General features: G+C 43.8%; 1 protein-coding gene across 1 annotated transcript; it reads right to left on the bottom strand.

Annotated features, from left to right (window-relative positions):
* Positions 1 to 2,921: 2,921 nt before the first annotated feature.
* myb (v-myb avian myeloblastosis viral oncogene homolog) lies at positions 2,922 to 11,303 on the bottom strand. Its single transcript, XM_034287669.1, has 14 exons — positions 11,175 to 11,303; positions 8,796 to 8,913; positions 8,615 to 8,686; positions 8,282 to 8,374; positions 7,254 to 7,474; positions 6,708 to 7,017; positions 6,331 to 6,435; positions 5,451 to 5,654; positions 5,057 to 5,239; positions 4,617 to 4,744; positions 4,365 to 4,527; positions 4,066 to 4,164; positions 3,415 to 3,498; positions 2,922 to 3,236 (listed from the first exon to the last, which is right to left on the bottom strand). Exons 1-14 carry the CDS (start codon positions 11,195 to 11,197, stop codon positions 3,135 to 3,137), a joined length of 1,905 nt encoding a protein of 634 aa, XP_034143560.1. The 5' UTR covers positions 11,198 to 11,303; the 3' UTR covers positions 2,922 to 3,134.
* Between the last annotated feature and the right edge of the window lie 5,424 nt (positions 11,304 to 16,727).

The raw sequence follows: 16,727 nt of genomic DNA, 5'->3' as shown, positions 1-16,727 counted from the left end.
TGTGTGTGTGGGGACGACGACGACGACAACAGAAGTCAGTTGTAGTTGAGTACTAGAAAGACAGAAAGATTACCTGTCTGAACATTAGCCATATGAACATTTAAAGAGTGTAGAATGGGGAATATGTACAATATGGGTAGGGGTATTAAATATTAGAAATATAAAATATGTGTAATATGCCTATGAATGACACATAAACCTATTCTAATATTGACTTTACATAGAAAGACATCAGAGCATTTGGAATGTGATCAGTATGATCCTGTATCAGTGTTGCTGGTTGAGGAGCCTTATGGCCTAAGGGAGAAAACTGTTTGTGAGTGTGAAAGTGTGTGCTCTGATGCTCCGGTAGCGTCTACCAGACGGCAGCAGTGTGAACAGACCATAGCCTGGGTGCAGCAGTGTGAACAGACCATAGCCTGGGTGCAGCAGTGTGAACAGACCATAGCCTGGGTGCAGCAGTGTGAACAGACCATAGCCTGGGTGGCTGTAGTCTTTGATGATGTTCCTTGCTTTCGTAAGGTGTCCTGCTTGGTAGATGCCTTGCACGGAGGGGAGATGGCAGCTGATGATGTGCTCCGCAGACTTCAACACTGATTGGACCAAGTGAGGTCATCTTTGACGAGCACAACGAGAAACTTGAATTCGGGGGGCTCTCTCCACTTCAGCTCCATCAATGTGTATGGGGGCATGACCCCCCCTAGGCCACGTCCATGACCATCTCCTAAGTCTTGCAGACATTGAGAGAGAGGTTGTTGTCCTGGCAGCATGTAGCCAGGTCCCTTACCTCCTCTCTGTATTTGGTTTCATTGTTGGAGATGAGACCCAGGATGGTTGTCCGCAAATTCAAAATGGATCACTCAGTCAAAAACATTAAAAACCACAAAAATATAATTGAAAAAAGACACTTTATTGACTAGGGCAGTATACAAAAGTATAAAAAACATCGCCTGTTGTATTTTTACTGAAAAACAAGTATTAAAAAAACATGAAATATCAAAAGGATTGTCTGCTCTCTAAAGCATTTGACTGCTGCTTTAGTTTCAAACATGGCATTACATTTCACAGGCGGTAGAAAAAAACACCAATTATATCAAAAGGAATCTTTAAAGAAAACACATCTGAATTTTACAAAACATGCATTACCACGGCCCCACGTTTGTAGTAATGTTATAACAATAACAGTGTTCAAAGACAAAAAAATCTCCATCATTCAAGTGCAGCTTTTTTTTTAACATTTTACTGGGTCCAGCTCATTGACCCAATCCCAAAGAACTCCTGCGCCTGATGCACTCATGGAGATCTGATATTTGACAGTTTTCATCAAGTACTGTCATCTCAGATCCCCATTAGATCACAGGTCGGAGTCTAGGGGCCCCATATGCAACTTTGGACCTACGAAGCCGGTTTCACTGCTTTCACTAGACAGGGACTGATTTAGTCCTGGGATCTCAGAATTCAGCCAAGTGAATCTCCGGACCTCGTAAGGTCAGAGTTGGCCAACGTGGTTCCGGAGGCTAGTTTGGGATTGGCTCGTAGTTTGATGGTTTGAGATCTCCTGTAGTAAACTCAGTGTAAGACTTTAGGGTTTGACTTTATCAAAAGGAATGAAACAACAACAACAAAAACAATAATAATAGTGATGATGAGAATAATAATAATAATAATAATAATAATGTTATTAATAATGTTAATACATTTTGTTCAGTGGAAATATTCCCTGATGACATAGTGAGTCAGGAAACAAGACGAATCCAGAATGTAGGTGAAAATGCCTGTGCTTCCCAAGTGCCACCCTATTCAATACCCAGAGGGGCATAGGGCCTGGTCAGAAATAGTACAGAAAAATAGGATCCCATTTGGGACACATCCTACTGTTGGTTCTCATTACAGTGTCGTTATGCTGGGTAACACTTTAAATGGACTGGCCAAATTGTCATGTAAACATGATTATTCATAACCATTCGTAAGGTTGACATAGGTGCTGAAATTTGTCTAGCAGTGAAATGTTCTTGTTGACAGGTTATAAGGCATTGTAAAGCATAAATCATGCCTTAAGCAGGGTAGCAATCATTTGATTATCATGTTAAGCACATTTTTGGTTTTAACCCATTATAATGCTAGGGTTTAAGGGTTAAGGGTTAAGGGTCAAGGTTGAAATACTGGAGTCAAACACTGCTCGATTGGCCGCTTGGTCTTATAAAAACTGTCTTTGTCAAAATAAAACAAATAAATTAATCAGCTTGTTCTTTATATATAAAATATTAAAATTTTAAAATATAAAAATTCATAATTATTATGAATACAGCCCAATTATTATTGAATTATAGGCCCATTTTTTCCCTGGTTTATAATACAGCATTTCATCCATAATACATTGAAACAAACAGACAATAAGATCGACATTAATAAAAAACAATACATACAAAACTGACATTAACAAATGGAAGTCTTTGGTCCGTTGATTCCAACGAGTGTGTGTGTCTGTGTGTGTGTCTGTGTGTGTGTGTCTGTGTGTGTATGTGTGTGTGTGTGTCTGTGTGCGTGTGTATGCGCGTGTGTGTGTGTGTGTGCATGTATCTGTGTGTGTGTGTGTGTATGTCTGTCTGTGTGTGTGTGTGTGTGTGTATGTATGTCTGTGTGTGTGTGTATGTCTGTCTGTGTGTGTGTGTGTGTCTGTCTCTGTGTGTGTGCGCGTGTGTGTATGTCTGTCTGTGTGTGTGTGTGTATGTCTGTGTGTGTGTGTGTGTGTATGTCTGTGTGTGTGTGTGTGTATGTCTGTGTGTGTGTGTGTGTGTGTATGTCTGTCTGTGTGTGTGTGTGTGTATGTCTGTGTGTGTATGTCTGTCTGTGTGTGTGTGTGTGTGTGTATGTCTGTGTGTGTGTGTGTGTGTGTGTGTGTGTGTGTGTATGTCTGTCTGTGTGTGTGTGTATGTCTGTCTGTGTGTGTGTGTGTGTGTGTGTGTGTATGTCTGTGTGTGTGTGTGTGTGCCAGTGGCATCGTGCTTCTCCCAACTGTTGTACCAGAGGTCATACAGAGCAACCCGACACGCTGTCCGTAACACCAGGTTGACATGTTCACATCTTGTGTTTCTCTTCTTTTTAAATGCATGTGTGTTTGTTGGCTGCGCGTGTTACATGACTAAGGTCCTGGCAGAGTAAGTGTTGATGTATTTGTGATTCTGCTCTTGGTCCTCCACCTTCCCACAAGTCACTTGGTCCCATATGTTGAGCCCCTACAAGTGAAAAAGTGAGAGGGAGAAGGAGATTAGTTTAAACAACGCTTCTCTTCTAATGACACTGGACATACACCTGTACTGATGCATACACTAAAACACATACACACCTGTACTGATGCATACACTAAAACACACACACATCTGTACTGATGCATACACTAAAACACACACACACCTGTAGTGGGCTGCCCAGAGGCCGGAGGGGGGCGTGGTGGGCTTTGTGTCCGTCTTCACTCAGCCCAGAACTAGTAAGTAGATCCTAGAGAGAGGGAGAGGAGGAGAGAAGGATAGATGGAGAGTTGAGAGTGAGGGAGAGAGAGAGAGGAGAGAGTGTGTGAGGGAGTGAGAGGGAGGAGAGAGTGTGTGAGGGAGAGAGTGAGGGAGAGAGAGGGAGGAGAGAGTGTGTGAGGGAGAGAGGGAGGAGAGAGTGTGTGAGGGAGAGAGTGAGGGAGAGAGGGGGAGTAGAGAAATTAGAGTTGATTTGCTTCGTTTTTTTGATGAATTTCAGGTTTGATTAAAGTCAGTCATCATTATCTCGTCCCTGCTCAGTAGGAGTCAGTTATAATGTTTATCTGCCTGTTATCTGCTTAGCCAGTTTAGCAGCTGTTAGCTTGTTAGCTATTGTAGCTAGCTGCCTAATGCTACACCAGAGCCGCCTGATGAAATCCTGGGGCCTTCAAGGCTGACTGCCACAACAAATCAATAGAACTGTAAATCTCATAATTACCTACAATGTAATTTAAACATCACCAGTTGACTTTATTGTTTGATAGTAGAAAGATAACAGACATTTTGGTTTATAGTTCCCTAATTACAGGTTACTTACAGGTACTTCCTGGGCGGGACCGGAAGGAGAGAATAGTTGGGTGTGGAGATCAGACCCCTCCCACTGCAGACAGGGACTCCTTTCGCAGGGAGACTCCACCTGGAGAACGAACCAAACCGGGTCAGAACAAGGTCAAACAAATGACCACGACTGTGCGGTCAACAGTCGGTCACAGTGGGGAACACAACCAAGCATTTGGTGAAACAGAGAATGGTGAAAGAAACACCGAACACATAGTCAACCAACAGGTGACCAAACCGGTGATCTGAAAGCAGCGACCAGGACTGCTGAAAGAGTACCTCCTGTTTGATCTTCTTCAAGGGCGGTTCTGGAGAGGAAGATCTGGACACCAAACACTCCATGGGCTCCTGTTTTATGCACTCCACCACGGTGGACCTGAAGGGAGTCGGAGTACGAGGAGACAACTCCAGCAGGGAGCGACGAATAGAAGGAGTCCTGAACCTAAGCAGTGGGGAGAGGAGGAGGCTTGGTGAATCCCTGGGGCGCAGAGGATCGGAGCGAAGTGTAGAGAAGACAACGGATATACTTACAGGTCGTTCTCTTTCTGGGGTCGGGGGGTGTGGTCTCTGTGATTAGGAGAGGTCACCAAGGGTTTCTGAGAGCTGATTGGCAGCCCGTCAGGGTCCGGGTGTTCCAGGCTTGTTGACTGGTTGAGAAACTGCGGAAAGAAAAGGAAAAGTGTTGATCATTCAGAGAAACACAATGATCCACGGAGATACAGACATGAAGGAATCTGTGGAAAGGATTCAGACCGAGGGATAGAAGGAGAAAGAGCAGAATGAGTATGAAAAAGAAAGGGGAGCGAGAGCAAAGAAAGAGACAAATAGATGGAGAGAGAGGGGGATGACATAAATACTATTTTGATAACCACTGATTAGACTTTTTACTGGCTGAATGATTAGATGACGTAATCAGATGGGATAATGGTGATTGGTCAGATTTTAGTAGGTTTCTGCAATTGATTTGCTACCTGCGAGGGCGAGAAATGCAGGTTTCTGACTGGTGAACGCTTTGGCGTGGAACAGATGAAACTGGCAAATGAAAACCCAGCATTGTCAGTCCCTGAGCCCTGATTGGGCGAGCCCCTGTCCGTTCTGGACGAGCTCCTATCGCTGAGCTGGCTGGTTGTGAGCTCACTCAATGAGGAGCAGGTCTGAGGGAGAGGGCGGGAATGACAGAGCAGTCAGGACCGAGGTCAGGTGTTGTGTTCCAGGCTCAGACCAGGCCACAGCATTAGTCTTGGTTGGACTGAATCTAGGGCCCAACACTGACCCCAACATTAAACCACGTTCAGCCCAGTGTTAGGGGTCACAGAAAGGGGTCATTGTTTGTAGATTTAGCGCTCAAGCAGCGAGTCATCTTACCGAGTCGATGACTGAGTCCATGAACTCCGGGAGGTTGGAGAGTCCGTGGCTACCATGGTTACTGTTGTTGTTGTTGTTGTTGTTGTTGCGTGAAGACGAGGCACTCTCCTCTGGGAGGCAGGGGGCGGCGGCCTGGTGGTGATGACATGATGTGGCCACGCCCTCTGAACTGTCACTTCCTGCCCAGCCATTGTACGGGATGAGCTGTTAGACAGAGAGTTGGTTACTATTCTGACATGCTTACTTGGCCAATGGAAACAAGACTCCAAAAGCACTTTTGTTATTTTTTTATTCTTTTTTTTTGCCAGTAGACTGAGAACAGGTCATCATTTGCAGCAAAGACCAGAGTCGGTCACGATACAAAACAAACCAACAGAGAGGAAGAGAGAGCAAGAGAGAGCAAGAGAGAGCAAGAGAGAGGAAAAGTGAACAGAAGAACACTGTGTCTTAACGAGAGAGGAAAGAGAGAGAGGTGAGAGAGAGAGGTGAGAGAAGGAGAGACAGAGAAAGAGCGAGGTGAGAAAAAGGTGAGAATGAGGGAGGGACAGAGAGAGTTGGAGGAAGGGAGAGAGTGAGCAACTAAGAGAGAAAGGGAACTTAAGTTGGCAGCAGAGTAGCTGTGGTGGTAGTGGGTTGGGGGTTGCAAAAGGGGATCACACACACACACACACACACACACACAAGGCTAGATAAGGGCAATTTCATCACTTCTGCTGTGGGCGATGAAATAGACCCCCCAGATGTTTCCTCCTTCACACACACACACACACACACACATACATACACACGCAAAAACACACACACACGCACAAGCACTCACATATACACATAAACACATAAACACACACACACGTGCACACTCTCACACGTGCACACTCACAGGTAACGCAGGCTGCCCTTTCAGCTCGTTCTCCGTTGACATGAGCAGCAGCTCAATCTCCTTCACCCGCTTCTCCTTCTCTGGGTCCTCCTCCTGATAGTGTCTCTACGGAGAGAGACCAGGATGATGAGGAGAAGTGATGAAAAGAGGGACAGAAGAGAGGGACAGGAGGAAGATGAGGGGGGGGGGGTGCTGTTGTGTTCATAAGGAGGATTTATTCTGTTCCTTGGTCACTGAGATGACTGTGAAGAGCACACTGACATTATCCCCAGGGACGCCTCACCTGTATAGCAGCTGTTCGTGCTGTGAATGTTCCGGATATTGACATGCAGTCCCAGGGAAAGGGCACTAAAAAGCCAAAAGAAGACAGGTTAAACACCCCAAACGGCTAATCGGGCGCTGGGGACATTAACTTGCTTCCTGTTAAGTAAAAGTGACAGACAGGCGGAGGACCTCACCCTGTGGTCTGAAATAAAGGAGTAGTTTCCTGGGAGGGGGGAGTGGGCTGAGAGGGGGGAGTGGGCTGGGAGGGGGGAGTAACTCATGATGTGGTGGTTGCTTTTGCCGTAACCAGGGGCGACAGAGTGGGAGGTGCTTCCAGACTTGGCGGCGTGCTGCAGGTAACCTTCCTGTTCCACTTTCCTTCGCATCGTAGAGTTCCAGTGGTTCTTAATGGCGTTGTCAGTCCTGAGTCACGCCGTCCAGGAGAGAGGAGAGGGGAGAAGGGAGAGAGGAGAGGGGAGAAGGGAGAGAGGAGAGGGCGGACAGAGACACAGAAACACTTAGATTGTGGAGTTGTTCTCCAAAGCATTATGAGTTCTGATCACTTACAAACAGTATGCTCTCCCTCCCTTCTCCCTCTCCCTCCCTTCTCCCTCTCCCTCCCTTCTCCCTCTCCCTCCCTTCTCCCTCTCCCTCTTTACCGGCCAGGCAGCAGTTTGGCAATCTCAGCCCAGCGGTTGCCCAGCTTCTCGTGGGCCTGGTAGATGATGCGGTCTTCCTCCTCTGTCCAGGAGGTCTTCTTCACCTCGGGGTTCAGGTGGTTGTGCCAACGCTCCCGGCACTGCTTCCCGATACGGCCCTTCAGGTGCTTGGCGATCACCGACCATCGCTTGGCACCGTACTTCTGTACCAGCTCAATGACCTGATTCACCAGGAGGAGGTCGATGGAAAGATAGTTAAGACAGATGGTAGAGGAGGTGAAGAGATGATAGGGGAGGTGGAGAGGATAGAGGAGGTGGAGAGAGGATAGGGGAGGTGGAGAGCATAGAGGAGGTGGAGAAACAGCAGTTTCTTTTTCATTGTCCACTTCCAGGAACAATACAAAAGTAAACAATGCTTCATTGCCACTTCACCCCCTCTTCTCTTTTCTCAATCTGTCTTCCTTCTCCATCTCTCTATCTTTCTCCATCTCTCTATCTTTCTCCATCTCTCTATCTTTCTCCATCTCTCTATCTTTCACTATGGTTCGGAGGGACCCACTGTTGTTAGGGAGGGAGTTTCCACTGTTAGACCGTACTAATCATTAGGAAATATAATGACTGTGTGACCTGTGTTCTGATAATTATGTCCAGTCCAGGGCAATTCTGACTAAAACACTAGGCTGTTTCAATTATAGAACACAGTCCCTAAGGTTCTAGTCCATTATAGGACACGGTCCCTAAGGTTCTAGTCCGTAATAAGACACTGTCCCCACAGTTCTAGTCCATTATAGGACTCGGTTCTGCACAACATTGTGTTATATATTTCCCATAAAGACTCCTTCAGCTTTATGAAAGGTGGTAAAAGGGTTCTCCTCAGGTTTCTGAAAGGTGGTAAAAGGGTTCTCCTCAGGTTTCTGAAAGGTGGTAAAAGGGTTCTCCTCAGGTTTCTGAAAGGTGGTAAAAGGGTTCTCCTCAGGTTTCTGAAAGGTGGTAAAAGGGTTCTCCTCAGGTTTCTGAAAGGTTCTTACCCGCTGATCCTCCTCCTTGGTCCAGGGTCCTTTGATGAGTTCCGGGTTGAGAACCTTCTGCCAGCGGTGCTGACACTGGACATCCGTACGGTTCTGTTGGAAAGGACCCAGCTGAGCAATGACTGCCTGGACACCAAATGACCCACATGGTTACATCACTTGACTGATATCTAAAAGCATGTGTGTGTGTGTGTGTGTGTGTGTGTGTGTCAGCAAGACTGTGTGTGTGTGTCAGCAAAACTGTGTGTGTGTGTGTGTGTGTGTGTGTGTGTCAGCAAAACTGTGTGTGTGTCTGTGTGTTTTGTGTGTGTGTTTTTGGGGTGGGGTCCTTACAGGTAGAAAGCTAGCAATACGTTTCCAGTCCTCTGATCCATGGTGCTCTACTAACTTCTTCAACTTCTCATCCTGTCAACAACAAACACACATTAAACTAGCAAACTCAAAAAAACTCAAATGAAACAATAACAAGTATACAAGTAAACAAACAACAAACAGGTTGTGTGTGTGTGTGTACCTCTTCTCGTGTCCAGCGTGTTTTTCCTAGATTGCGTTTGCCAGCCTTGGCAAGTGGACCATCATAGTCATGTTCATAGAGCTCCATGTCATCTTCATCTTCATCACTGCTGTAAACACTGGTGAGAGAGTAAGAGAGAGAGAGAGAGGAGGGGGAGGGAAAGAGAGAGAGATGGGAAAGAAAGAGAGGTTTGAATTAAAGGTTCACGAGATATGCTAGCACCGAAAAGTACAGCTTCAGTATGAACGTGGAATAAGGAGACAGATGATGTCACCGATGAACAGACATATGAACAAAGCGTGAATTTCATCACCACTGTGTCAATACAAAACCCTTCATAGGTCTACTGTTTGTTCACTATATAGGGAATATGGTGCTAGGTTCTGGTCTAAAGTGGTGTACTTTGCAGTGAATTAGGTGTCATATCTGGGCCTAAACATACAGTGGGAGGTAGAATGGGTTAACCACTGTGACATAACGAGTCATTCTAGCAGGATAGGGTGCAGCCAGGGATAACACACACTCCACACAAAAACACACACACTCCACACAGGCACAGCAACTTTGACAAACTGGTTCTGGTGTTTTTGGTTTCCACAGAAACCCCAGGTGATCCGGCATGGCAGGTACATCTGATCATATTAACATGACACCAGGCGTGTTCAGACCTGCACCAAGCATTGTCCAATTAGCACACACAATCTCCTCCACTCCAGAGCCAATAAGAGTCCAGCACCAGACCAACGTGGAAGGTAGAGAACTTCTTTGTGTGACAGTGGAACAGGTGAACCCCGTGTGTATTTAAATGTGCAGGTTAATGAACGTGTGTGTGTCTTTGTGTGTGTGTTTACAACTGTTTTGTAAAAGAGAGATAACTTTTAACTCTCCTTATTTAAGTTCCATAACAAGCCTTGACACAAAAGATAAAAAAATTAAATGTCCACTGGAAAATTATTGTAATATCATCTGAGACCAACTGTCTCTGAATACCAACTCAACCTAATTCACACAGAAAGGAGATAATCATGTAAATATTCATGGTTATTCAAGGCTGGCTCTCACAACATGTTATCAGTTTGTTATTATTTCAACATTGATTCGTGAATATTGAATAATGACACTTCTTCATTCCAAACAGAAGGTGAAGAAAATACAAAAAATCATGAAATCCCGTTTGTTTTTTTATAAATTGCACAAATCTCTGTTACAAGGCAAAACATCGTTCCTAAACACAGGCATGGAATACAAAATTTTCAGAGATGAGTCACGTAAGGCTATAGAAAAAATAAAACAGGGAATGAATATGCTAATCTAAACAACACAAGTTTTTTCAACACACCTAGACCTACAATATGTTTAAAGTGAGCTCTGTAAGTCTATCATAAGGTCATTAACATCACAATATCACCGCACTATAGCGAACAAATGCGCGAGGCAGGCACCGAAAAAAGACTCTCGCGCTCTCCATTTGCGGATTTAATTAGCTAACAGTCGCGTGGCGGATAACTGAATGACTGAACAAACGGCCAATGCCACATACATTATATTAGAAATCAAAAAATATAAAAGCTGCTATATTTTATTCAATGCTAAACCTTTTCTCCAAAATGATCATTATATGTTTTTATGCAGAACTTTGTTGCAGAAGTTCGTATTACGCACCTGGAACTGGTCTTGGTTACTTTCAGTTAGTTAAAGCACGAGTAGGCAACACCAACATTAAGCTGAAATGGTTAACTAACTATTCCATCTGTTTGAAAACCCGGCCATAAATTGTGACACACACCTTGTACGCTTTCTAAATTGTAGGCAAAAGACGACCAGCGTAGGGTCACACACAGCCGACCCGCCTTATTTCAGAGATGATCGATGTCTCACACTACAACCGTGGTGTCATCAGCCACCCCGAAATCCATTTCATGAGGAACCAACAACTTTTCATGTCGGACCCAGCCGGCTGAGGACGGACGCACACACACCTGCCGCCCGGAATGAATGAGATTTCACTGAACCACGAGTTAAACAAGAGAGCCAACGACCATCACACGAGCTCTCTCTAAACAGTGACAGCAGTGAGGGAGCGCGAGGAACACATGCCAGTAGACCAAGACCACCTGTCATAAAAAAAAAACTCTACAGACCCGCACACAGATACAATCTTTCTCACAGCAACCTTTTCAGATTTGCGGAGATATCAACACATATTTTTGCATTTTAAAGTTTTTAAACAAAACAAAACTGCAACAATTCAATTGAATCGTCAAAAATAGTTTTTTTTAACACGGCATGTTTAGAATGGAGGACAGATTAAAAAAATGAATTGATATTCGATTTAAAAGCACATAGATCGTTACAGAAGGCCTATAACGGTAATCCTACCTGTGTCTCGGCCGCCTAGCCATGCTTGTGCAGAGCGGCTCTGTCTCCGTGTGACCTCTACGCTGTGCCGTTTCGTTCTGGGTCTATCTCTCCTGTCTGATAGGGAAGGAGCAGGTTGACATTAAAAAGTGTACAGCCTTGTAAACAGCCGACAGCCACGAGTCTAAACTAGGCCCCTCCTCCTCTGGCAACCCGCTTCGTTTCGCGCTCAGCAAACTCTGCACAGCCCTGCGCAAGCGCGCTTCGGGACGCTTTGACATAGTTTTACACATCAGCCAAGGCGCGTATTTGTACCCTGCATCGCGCTAAACTTTCTCACTTACTTTTACAAGAGGTTACTTCTCGTTTTTTTATTGAAGAGAAAAAGCAGAAGGAGGGGAGAGGGGGTTATTGTATCTGAGGACAATGTAAACAACTGTGGAATTCATGTATTGGCGGAGGAGTGGACCGTGGGTGCTACGCTGGCATGCTTGTTGCTCTCCTTGCAAAAGGCTACCTGTTGCTTGGCTGCTGCTTTGCTGTGTTAGAAACTAGGATAAAAATGTTTTGGGTTGTGTTTCCAACAAACCAATGTCTGTACAGCTTTCTCGTAGCCTACTAAAAAGTCCTTAAGTGATCAGTGAGTTTTGAGCCGCTGTACAAACAATACAGCGCGGTTGTTTTTTGTGTCCTGTGAAGAGGAAAGTGAGAGTTGATTCAATCAGGTCAACACAAATGTCACTTAGGCATATTGCTGAAATTATATTTTCTTAAGAATTGGCTATAAGCTAGGCCTATCATCTCATCAATCTGGCAACATGTTCTAGGTTGTGTTCACGTCACTTCGTGGATATTGTGAGTCTTCTAAATTATTGTTTTTGTTATCAATTAAATAATAAAAAAGCCGGTCTGTCTGGGGCAACCAGTTTACTCATAAACACAAAACATGGTAGCCTATTAAGTATATTTATTAGGCTACATTATCATAATTATTTTCCATAGACCCATAATCTCATCTCATGCCCCGTCCTTTCAATATCGAGATGGGAGAGGAAGCGTAGAGGGGAAGGGGAACAGGAGAAGCGTTAATAGTCCTTTGGGAGCAGGTTTATATGTAGGCTATTCATATGTCTTCTCGTGGTGATTGTTCTTCCCGTACGCTATCGTATGGTCTCCGTCACTTACAATTACTGTCACCCCAAAACGCGCTATTGTCCGCGGGCACTCGTCCTCACGTGATGGGGGCAACACACCAAACAAATGAACAGGAACGCTGCGCGAGGCGCTCCAGAAAGAAAAGAGCTGTGTTATTGTTTCGCACGGCTTGGAGTGGACGGGACAGTGCGCGCGTCTAATAGTGAACCAGTGAATCATTCATATTGGAATTATTTATAATAGAGAGAGAGAGAAAGCTTATTTGACATCAAGGGAGGGGAAATATTTATAGTTGCAATCCGCAGTTGAAACAATAATAAAGCGTTTTTACTGCTATTGTTTTGGTAAACACAGGGATGGGGCAGGTTATGTGGACTGTAACCAGTCAAATAATTAATAGACCGGACAAGGGATGCAAGTACTAACATCCATACTTTGGGCATTCATACAATTTTCAAGAAGCAGTGCAATATATCATTAATTTACAAGTTGAAAATGGATGCAGAATTATCATTACCATGGCGGAATGGGCAGGCGACAAAGAAAACAGCTAGCATGCCAATTGTTGCTTACTTCTAATAACTGCGCTGACGTTAACACCCGCTAGTAAAACTATACCTCTTGCCTCAAACTAGACGGAGACATTCATTAATTATTTATAATTATGTCATATTTTGTTAGGATAATGAAAGATTTAGGCTACTTGAATAATTCAACAGAATTATCTAAATGTAGCCAATGAAAGAAAAATAATGCTCTTATTACTCATAACCATTGCAAGGTTACATTTACCTTTAGCACTCTGATGCACATGCACGCACACACACACACACAGGTATGGTTTTCAATTGACTTAAGTAAGTGTGTGTATGTGTGTCTTTCCCTAGAGGGCAGTAGTCAAAACTAGGCTACATCTTGATAAAGCAAATACCACACACACACACACACACACACACACACAGAGAGAGAGAGAGAGAGAGAGAAACACTCCTGAGTTAACTCCCTGATAAGCCAAATCAGTGACAGCAGGCCTGGTATGCAAATCCACCACACCAGGACCAGGGCCACTCCGGAGATAGAAATACGATCAAACCATCTCCTGATCCTTTATCCAGTCTAAGGTTATGTTTTCTCTATGTATTATATTTCTATGATTGCAACTCAACTTGGGGGCAGCAGGACAGCCTACTGGTCTAGAGGCAATAAATGAATGGTTGCTGGTTCAAACCCCTGAGCTGACAAGGTGAGAAAAAAAGAGAGTTAAACTCAATGCGCCTTTGTGTGAATAAGAACTTTCTCAGCAGAATGGTTTAAATAAATGTCAGCTTGTTGGACATGTCAAAGGACCAGACTGGACAAAAAAAGTGCTGTGTCTATCTATGTATCTGTCTGCCTGTCATATCTAACTGTGTGTATGTACTGTATATGTGTGCGTGTGTGTGTGTGTGTGTCGCCTTGCTGGCTTGTGATGAGGGGTCATTTGCATGGGCGCGATTGGACAGGTTAATGCAACCATTGTCAAGGCAGCCCCCTTTGCAAAGCATTGTGTGCTCAGGTGGGTCATTTGAATACTGAGCTGTGGAGCTGTCAGAAGGCTGAGCTGTGTCTTGGCTGTGTGAGGGCAACATGGTTTGCTAAACTCACAAGCTCTGTCCAGACCTGAGGACGAGTCCCTTCAGAAAAGTCAGTTCATTGGGTACCAGAATGTTGGCATCAATGTGCCACAAGATGACCGAGTAGAACCATAGATCTGCAGTGGGTTTGGAAGGCCATGACAATCAGACAACAGGTTTGGTAGATTCCCATGTCGCGGCCGATTGGGCCAACACAGCCAGCTAATAATAGTAAAGATGGGGCCCACATACGCCTCAGGAACCAGCACTGTGTGGTTAAAACCATACGACAGTGGAACTAAGCTCACAGGGTATTTATATCTCTGTTCTTTACAGCAGTGAATCGCAACTGATGGGTTGCAGGAGGTTATGAACCGATCATGAGTGTTGGATTGAACAATTAAAATTAGTTTGCATGTAGCAAAGATTTTCCTTCTGTGTTTCATAAATTATACTGGTGTGAATTCAGACAAATAATACCGGGTACAAAGGCTGCAGAAATTATAATGAACACAATTCTACATTGTTTAAATCTATTTACTACCTCGAATTAGCAGATTCTGTCATCTCAAACAAGGGAGCTTGCGATGGGTGAGTCTTCCAACTGGTCAACGTAAAATCTGAGGTGCAGCTCGTAAACCTTATTTTCGGTAATTCCATATACCATTTAAAGATAAAAGGCCATATATTACATTTTGTTGTACGAAAACGGATCTACCAATCCCAGACTGCCCCTGTGCGCAGTTTAATTGGTCCACCTCAGGCCTATGGCATTGTCCCAAACCCTTCGGTCACACAACTATTTCCTTGTTGGATGAACATTACACAACACACACTGAAAGCCTAGGGCAGTTTTTTTTTGTTATGTCAAATAGGTTTAATGTATTTTTCTCTATCCCCCATCTACTCCTCTCCCTCCCTCGTTCTCTCACCAGTGCCCTGGGGTGTTATGCAAAATCTTTCCTCCTCCCCTGTGCTACCCAGAATTGGTCTCTTGCTTTCTCCCTCTCTTTCTCTCTCCTTTTCCACCCATCTTTTTTTTATGTCTGTTGCTCTCCATCTTTCTCTCGTTCTGTCTCCCTCTCTCTTTCCCTCTCTACCCCTCTCCAACAATCAATCAAATGTATTTTATAAAGACCTTTTTACCTCAGCAGTTGTTTCAAAATGCTAATAAAGATACCTAAAACCCCCAAATAGTTATAAAACACTTTGGCTATGAAAAACATCCTAGAAAGCAAGCAAGCAAGTTTATAGCACAATTCTTACATCGAAAATCTATATAAATACAATAACAAAAAAAACAAATATTCAAATGAAAGCATCAAAACAAATGAAAACATAGTAATAAAAAAAAAATGTATAAGAAAATAAAAACAATTTATGAAAAAGGGGATGAAAACATAGGAAGCTATAAGGCTAAACAGTGTGGTTTAGTGCTCAGTCATAGGCAGCTGAAAAGAGAAGTGTATTTTTAACCTGTATTTAAAAATTGATATGCTTGGGGCACGTCCAGGATCTTCTGGTAGTTTATTCCAGTTGTGTACAGCATAAGTGTTAAACGCAGCTTCTCCATGTTTAGTTTGGACTCTGGGCTCTACTAGCTGACCTGTCTTCATGGATATAAGAGCCCTGCTCGGTTTATATTCTTCAGACATATCAGAAATGTATTTGGGTCCTAAACCATTCAGAGATTTATAAACTAAAAACACCATTTTGAATTCTATTCTGTAACTGACTGGAAGCCAATGCAAAGATTTAAGAACCGGAGTGATGTGCTCTGTTCTCTTGGTCCTGGTTAACATTCTAGCAGCAGCATTCTGAGTGAGCTGCAGCAGTTTTACAGTCATTTTCAGGAGTCCAGTTAAAAGGCCATTACAGTAGTCAACCCTACTAGAGATAAAAGCATGGATGAGCTTCTCTTGGTCTTTTTGGGACACCAAGCCTTTGATTCTGGCTATATTTTTTAGATGATAGAATGCTGTTTTGGTGACTGCTTTGATATGACTGTTAAATGTGAGGTCTGAGTCAGAACACCAAGATTACGCACTTGATCCCTGGTTTTAAGGGAACTCTGCATGTCATAGCCACCCTATCAGATTCATGATTACCAGTGTTGACAAAGTAACTCCGGCCATCTAGATAAGATCTGAACCAATCAAGGACTGTCCCGGAGAGTCCTACCCAATTTTCCAGCTTATCCTTTAAGTGTTCTATGATCTCCTTGACAGAGTGGTCTATATATGAAGTAATCCCTTGTATACCAATCTGTGTCTGTTCGTTAGCATTCGGTAGTACAACCCCTAGAGTAGCTGCTACAGAGTCAATGAATTGTTCACTCTCATGTATTTCAAGCTGTGTTATCGTCTCATTCAGTAATTTGCTCTGATATTGCTCTGACAGAGAGGCTAAATCAAGAAAATTAAAAAGTAAGAAAATAAAGAAAGGCTGGCAAAAGGCAGATAGCAGGAGAGTTGCATTATGCGACTAAACTCTGATGGAGCAGTACTAGGTACAAGGCAGAACTTAGGAAGAAACATAAAGAGGATTCAGGCTCTGACTGGCAGACAGTCTTTTTCTGAGATCATAAGAGTACACAACCTCTAAAGGTCACAACGTTAATCTATTTAGTCTTTAGGAAGATTCCAGATCAGCAACATGACCAGGAGGACTTCGTACAATGATAATGAGAAGTCGTCAGGCCAGGAAGTCTTGAAGTAAAGTCTTTAGGCTCAGGGGCTCCTTAGATCCTTGAGGAAACCAGAGAAATTAGAAACAGTATGCTGTACACCCAACAGGACACCAGATA

The sequence above is a fragment of the Esox lucius genome, chromosome 18 (genome assembly GCF_011004845.1).
Source record: "Esox lucius isolate fEsoLuc1 chromosome 18, fEsoLuc1.pri, whole genome shotgun sequence".
Classification (NCBI taxonomy): domain Eukaryota; kingdom Metazoa; phylum Chordata; class Actinopteri; order Esociformes; family Esocidae; genus Esox; species Esox lucius.
This window is presented reverse-complemented; position numbering and strand designations above follow the sequence as displayed.

Excerpts from the sequence above, each read along its gene's own strand:
- myb (XM_034287669.1), bottom strand. The coding sequence starts at position 11,197 with ATGGCTAGGCGGCCGAGACACAG. Across the intron at positions 8,687-8,795 it reads CACGCTGGACACGAGAAGAG|GATGAGAAGTTGAAGAAGTT; the intron begins GTACACACACAC and ends TGTTGTTGACAG. Across the intron at positions 7,475-8,281 it reads CCAAGGAGGAGGATCAGCGG|GTCATTGAGCTGGTACAGAA; the intron begins GTAAGAACCTTT and ends CTGGTGAATCAG.